The 7050-nt window shown below is 46.4% G+C and overlaps 1 protein-coding gene across 1 annotated transcript; it reads left to right on the top strand.

The window, feature by feature from the left end:
* The first annotated feature begins 297 nt into the window (after positions 1-297).
* metrnla (meteorin like, glial cell differentiation regulator a) lies at positions 298-6711 on the top strand. The gene is made up of 4 exons (XM_069674341.1): positions 298-632; positions 2353-2741; positions 5649-5708; positions 5838-6711. The coding sequence occupies exons 1-4, from the start codon at positions 535-537 to the stop codon at positions 6149-6151; spliced, it is 861 nt and encodes a 286-aa protein (XP_069530442.1). The 5' UTR covers positions 298-534; the 3' UTR covers positions 6152-6711.
* The last annotated feature ends 339 nt before the right edge of the window (positions 6712-7050 follow it).

The raw sequence follows: 7050 nt of genomic DNA on the forward strand, positions 1-7050 counted from the left end.
ACAAATAAGCTAAACAAGCAACAAAAACATCAAGTCTTACCCAACAAAATGGAAAACAATTAATTAATAAATACATTAAAAGCATACATGAATAAAAAACTAAATGTATATGGATTCTAAAAAAACATTTAACCAATTTCTAAACGTCAAAAGAACTCAAATGCTACACAAGCATAGTTTTACAACGTGAAGCTCGGAGATCGGAGCCTGGGGTGAGCACCTGAACGCAGCATATGTGATGGACTGCTGTGGATGGGGTGTGACGTCGAGAGTAATCAGGACTGCAGAGCGAGAGCGTCGGAGCTGAACTCAGTCCACATTTCACGGAGGTCCGTCAACACTGGACGCTACGACAGAGTTTGAATAAGCGCTGTTGTTCATCTGAACCTCCCGAAAATCAAAGAGGGAACCCCGGGGAGCAGCTCGGAGCGGACCGGGGGCTACATGGAAACGCTATGTAGCTGGAAATACGGCGGCGGGACTTCATCATAGTTTCACTCGAGAGCAGGCGAAGAAGTGAGCTGTGTGATAAACATGCTCACCCCGGTGCTGGCCTCCCTGCTGCCCCTTCTCTTACTCTGTAGGATTTGTTTCTGCCAGTACTCAAGCGACCAGTGCAGCTGGAAGGGCAGGTAAGGTTTACGGCCCTGTTTGTCAAATATCAGTTTTTAAACGTTCATTTTAAACGATGTATAAAGTCTGAGAGTGAGTGAGGTGAAGCAACCTGTGGGGACAGAAACTCCGAGACTGCGGTTATGTGAAAGCAGGCTGGGCAGTAAACGAAACTAGAGCTTTAAATTTGAAAAAAAAGTTCGCCTCATTAAATAGGCCTACATTTTTTTTTTTTTAACATAGAAGGAATAAAAAGTACAATTGTTTTTACAGACACGTGAGTTTGGGTCTGGGTTTTGCTTAATTTATGAATGACTATTTGACAAATGTAACTTATTACAATAAGCAGGGATTCACCAAGTTGAATTTGAATAAACGTGCTTTTAAAATCATTTTTTAACATGAGCTTTGGAAGATAAAATGCTGAAGAATTTTAAATTAATACTGCCACATCCCATCCACCAATAATATGTTCATACCTGTTTTTAAGGGTTAACATACCTCCAGACTAGAAAAAAACACTGAAATAGTCACAGTATTAAATGTACAGATCTCCCAAGAGCTTTTAAGTATTTTGGTTTCATGTTATGAAATATCTGTAACAGATTCTGAAACCTCAGGCCGAATCTAATACTGGAAAGTTTCACCTCCCATCAAACATCTGCTGGATTCTGTTTTGCACTTGAGAAGCTGTGCCTCAAATAGTGCGGTTTGTTTTTCATCCTCCACTAAGTCAGGAGGGGTGGACCATGCTCCGTTCTTTGAGCTCTCAACCAATAATCTGTTGTTCATTAGTGAGACTCTTGACTAATCTGCTGTAATTGCATGCAGAAGTGATGAAGTTAAAGAGGACTTAATTAGAGGCGTGCTGAGGAGAGCCTGGTTATGGGGCTTCAGCTACATATGCTCAGCATGTGCTCGGGGTTTCTTTAGATCTCTGGCGAATTTGAATTTCAGCATCTCATTCTGAGGAAACTAGGCGTTTCTCCTCCCCGGAGTCAAACCACTAGCTTGGCATGATGCACGCTGGTAGACTGCTGATGGCTTCCTGCCTCTGGCTTTGCCACAGAATGACTGACGGACTGGAGTTTTCAAACCCTGACCAGGCATTAAGTTCTGGAGGGAGTCATTTGGTCACGCTGGCGCCAGAGGCCGAAGTGCTGCCCGGACAAGTCTCTTCCAGTCTCTTTGGTGGCTTGAAAGCAAGGGGAGGTTCGGTGCGTGACCTGCATTTGCACTTGCATGCAGCAGGCCCGGCTACTGTTGCTGCCGTTGTCTGCCCAGAAGCCCCTGTGTCCCTCCATTCATCCATTCCTGCTTCCAAACTCTTCCCAAAGGCAGCCTGCCAGTGGTGCATTTTGCCAAAGCTCTGGGAGGAACAATGTGGTGTGGGGGGGGGAGTGTGTTGGAGCTGAGGTCATCTTGGCTGCTCCGGCTCGTGACTGGTCATGCAGCCAGTCTTGCGCGCAGACGGCGCTTAATGCTTAAGGAGGAATGTGGTCTAATATCCTCAAAGTCTGCCAGAGGGCTTCACCTTGGTCAGTTAACTGGGACTATAAATGATCAGAATAGTCCCTTTATGCTGTGTTGAATTAAAAACAGGGTTGAGACTGAGTTTAAAAAATAAATCACGACAAAGAAAGATTTAAATTCATGTGTTTCTGCACACTTTTCCAGATTCCTAACCGCCCTCTTGAATGGTTGATGTTTGCTGACATCTTTCCCTTTCTTTCCCCCCAGCGGCCTGACTCACGAAGGCCACGCCAGGGACGTGGAGCAGGTCTACTTGCGTTGCTCCCAAGGCTCTCTGGAGTGGCTCTATCCCACGGGGGCCATCATTGTCAACCTCCGACCCAACACGGTGTCACCTGCCGCCGCCCGCCTCTCGGTCTGCATCAAACCCACCGCAGACTGCAGAGGCACCAACATCTACCTGGACCGCAATGGAAAGCTGCGGTTACTGCTGCGCGAAGAGGACCAGGCTCAGGGCAAGGTGCAGTGCTTCAGTATCCAGGAGGGGGCGCTCTTCATCGAGGCCGTCCCGCACCTGGACATCAGCCGCAGGATCACGGCGTTCCAGTACGAGCTGGTTAGCGACAGGCTGGACTTGGTGGCACACTCACTGAGTGGTAAGATACATCTCAGTTATGATTAAATCTGTAAACCTGTAGATAACTGTCTTGAATTTAGTTTCAGTCTTAAGTAAAAAGTCTGCAGACTTGCTTTTGATTGATTCCCTCAAGGACTGGCTTCCTTTGTGCTTTGTCCCTGCGGTGTGTGCTCTGCACTAAATGCAGCCATCTACTGGTGGAAACTTTTATTAAGTTGGACTCTAATAGATGGAAACTCGACATTTGCTCCAGCAAACTGCAAATAAAGAAGCCAGAGTCTATTTCTCTGGTAGAATTGTCTCTACGTTTTGGCTCGGGGAAATGTTCCTCTCGCAGTGAGGATTAAAACATCCAAAATCTTAAGTCTTTATGGAACTTGTGGAATGTTTTTTTTGGATTAAATCTTCATATTTATCCCGACTTTCCACTACAACTTTTCCTTTCCTCTGAGCTGTAATTGTTTTTTATGTATTTATTTTTCTTGGATGGCTTGTGTGCGGAGGGGCACAGCCAAACAGAGAGGGCCTCCATTGAAAAACAGCAGTCTGTTTTCACGCTGCCTACCTGCCAAACCTGCACCGTTTCAAGCTGCGCAACTGTGTTTTTTTCCACCTAAAACAAAATATGAGCAGAATCAGCCCCACATCTGTTTTTACGGCTCTCTGGGTTCACGTTTCCACATCCTGCGTCATTATCTGGCACAGCAGAGAGAGAGAGGGAAAGAGAGCGAGGGTTAAACGCAGAGAGGAGCGAGCGTGGAGTTGTTTTGACCACATTAGTGTGCTCGGCTTCGCTCTGCAGTATAATCTGCTTCTGTGATGTGGCCTGAGATAGCACTGGGATGATTCACAAAGACAGTGGTCTCGTGTCATCTGAAGCCCGGCCTGCTGGATTGATTGCTCCTCTGCTTCTTCTCATCTTTTTTTTCCTCCTTCCTTTCTTTTTCCTCTTCTCTCTGACCCGCTGTGCTGGGATTGAGTTGCTCACCGTCAAGTTGGAATGCGTCTCCAACCAGATGTTGGGAGGACCTTCTAGCAGCATATAGGCTTATTTTTCCCCCCACTCCCTCGCACTGCCTTTCAGCTCACTTAAATTATACACCTCTTTCTTCCCCTCTGTCTCACTATTTCCTACCTCCTAATATCTTTCTTGTCTATTTATCATTCTAGTATTTTCCTTTTCATTCCTCTCCCCTTCATATATCTTCCCTCTCTCTCTTCCTGGCTGTTTGAAGTGGGTTTCGTCTGTGCCGAGCAGCATTAGCAAGTTGTGCTCCATTACAGAGGAATGCATCAGGGCCCAGATGTTGCAGGGACGCTATAAAGTGCCCCTCCTCCTTTACCACGCATCCCATCCCTCATCCCTCATCCCTCCCTGCGCCTGTGAAGTGGTTCTGATCACAGCGCCGCTGCATGTGCACGGGGCCAGGGAGAGATGCTGACTCGGCTCTCGTCCCATTCCTGCGGTTCTGTTTCATGTGCGACATGTGAGCCCCGCTCAGCTCTGCTCTGGAGCGGAGAAAAACCAGCCCTGCTCTGCCTGATGCTATGGCAGCACGCAGGCTCACTTCAAAGGGTCTTTGCACTCTGCTCCGAGCCGTGGGCGAGGTCGGCCGCTCTGAAGTCTCCACACTCTCCAGCTGTTCTTAAGCCGTCCGAGCTTGTGGCTCTTTGACCTCTGATCTCTCCGGTGATGCAGCAGCGCCTCGTGTTGCAACGCAAGCTGACCTAAGACATGCTTACCCCTCACCCTTATACACTCTAGAGTTTTAGCCTCCTTGTTTTAGACAAGGAGGCTAAAATAAGCTCCAGCTCTGCTTCTTCTAATCAGAGACAGACGGCTCACATCTTTGTTGTTAGACTTAATTAAGAGGAATCATCCGCAGATTTCTCTCCAGAATGCATCAATTCTTAACTGCATCAAGTATAGCACTTAGAGTTATTACTATTTAAACTACAATGGTTTCCAATCATCTTCTTACTGTAATGGTTGCCGCTACACCCTCCACTTGCTGCTGACTCGACACCCCTCCTCTCCCCACCTGCCCCTGTGCACCACGCTGCCTCTCAGGAAAACCACAGCAGATCTAGGGCTAATAAAGGCGTACTGGCCTGGCCAGCCGCAGGACCACCTGAGTCAACTAATCATCATCTTGACTGCTCTCATTTAGGGCCCTTTCTCCTGCTATAAAACACTCAGGAGGCGGGCTGGCTGAGCTGCTGCCTTCCTTCAGTCAAAGGTGAAACGTAGCCAGGGGTAGGCTTTTAAAGGATGGGCTATTTCGCTTTTTTTACACCCAATTATTTGCCGTCTATTTGTACTCTTACTGTGCAAAACAACGCGATGATGTGAGAGGTTTCTGTGGGCTCGTCCTGGTTTATTCTGGAGTGACTGTTTAAGTCCCAGCAGGCCTGCAGAAGTGCTAACAGAGCTCAGGTCAGAGATGTGGCCTTTCCTCGCATCGGCGCTTCCCTTTATCCTTTTCATCTGGTGCTTGTTTGTCATGGAGTGTCACGGGGTTCATCTCATGCTGGGGGAATCTTACCGCGCAGCCCCATGCGTGAAACACTCATCAGCATTTTCTTTAAATAGTGGAGAGGTTTCCCCCTTTTTTTTTTTTTTGTCAATAACAGCAGCATGCCCGGCAGCTCTGTTTGGTGTAAAAACCCCGAGCTCATGACGGCGGACTCATGCTGCCGGCTTTGTAAATAAATAATCATCTGTTTGGAGGGAAATTACTGTGACCCCACTTGTGTGTTTATGTGTGCATGTGGCTCTACCGCAGTTTTGTTTGTGTTAGAGGTACTTAACCGAAAGTTGTGGAGATTTTTATCATTCTGTAAGAAAGAAATTGTGGATTGTTTGTTGTGCTCTACCAAATTCTGGCTCCAATCTCATCTGCTCTCTCTCTTTATTTCCACGCAGCACCCTGTCAGCCCTGCAGCGACACTGAGATGCTTCTAGCAGTCTGCACCAATGACTTTGGTAAGTAAAAACTCTGTTTGGGGACTTGTATAAAGCTGTTGTATGTTGTACAGAGGGTCAAATTAAAAACACAACATGAAAAACAGCCAGTACCGATATGTAACCCTTGTCTCTGCTTGGTGTTTTCAGTGGCACGGGGCAGCATTAAGAAGGTGGAGCAGGAGGAGGAGCACTCGTCTGTCACCGTGGAGATCAGCCGCCTCCACAGACAGAAGACCCAGGTGTTTGTATCTGGGGGTGTGAGGGTACGGAGGTGGACTGGACACATTAAGATGCCCCGTCAGTGTGGGATAAAGTCTGGCGATGGGGAGTTCCTCTTCACGGGGACGGTGAGGTTCGGGGAGGCCTGGATGGGCTGCGCGCCACGCTACAAAGACTTCCTGCGGCTGTATCATGAAGCGCAGCAGCAGGGGACGAACCCCTGCCAAGTGGACACCGACTGAGTCTGTTACCTGCCCACTTTTGGAGGTAGGACAAGTCCCTCAATTGTGGAGGAAGGAGCTGAAACAAGTGTTTATGCTAAGGAGAGGAGGAGACTGACAGACTAGCCCAGCTGCAGACAGAGTCTCTGTCCTCTCCTGCTGTCTCGTGACTCTGTGGAGACAAAGAATGGAGCTCCTGAATGTTGCCAAGCAGCATGCTGGATCGACTCTGCTCTTGAAAGTCGAACGTGATGCAACGTGGAATGTGTTCGGACTGCCTTTTTTCCGCAGAAGAGGAACTCCCAGGTTTTAAATGTAGCAAACCCTCTTTGGTTTTAATGTGTATAAAATGTGAATGAATGATGTATATTTTGAAAGTCTTTGTGCTTTGTAAAAAGCTTGATGTACAGATCTGAAGTTATTTCTTATGACAGAAATGTATAATGTGAAAGCCTTTTTATTTTTATTTTGTTTAAAAAATGATCCACAATGTAATGCCTGAACTCCTGTGTTTTTCAGGCTTTACAATTGTTAAAAAAAACAAACCAAAAAAAGTACTTTTTTTTTTTTTGCCCTTGTGAATAAAAGCTTTTATTCTGTGAAACAGTCTTCATGTCTGTTGTGTCACATGGAAAATGACAAAGTCTCCAGTTGGCAGTGTCTTGAGCTCAGAATTGTTTGTGGACTTTGACTTGTGACACAGTGTGTAATATACAAACCTTTTTACAAGGAAGTAGACACAATAATTCAAGTCAAAGGAAACCACTTTTAATTATTGAGTGGCAAAAGAATCCGAGCCATGAAGTCTCCATAAACATTTTAGTTTGGACTCGCATGTCTTTATGTGTATGAACTGGATATTTGTTTTACAAATAACTTAAATTAACTTCACTGAATGAAACTAAACTAAAACTAAGATG

Source organism: Semicossyphus pulcher, unplaced genomic scaffold, assembly GCF_022749685.1.
Source record: "Semicossyphus pulcher isolate SPU_LCO1_2020_fin unplaced genomic scaffold, fSemPul1.0.p SCAF_23, whole genome shotgun sequence".
Taxonomy (NCBI): Eukaryota; Metazoa; Chordata; class Actinopteri; order Labriformes; family Labridae; genus Semicossyphus; species Semicossyphus pulcher.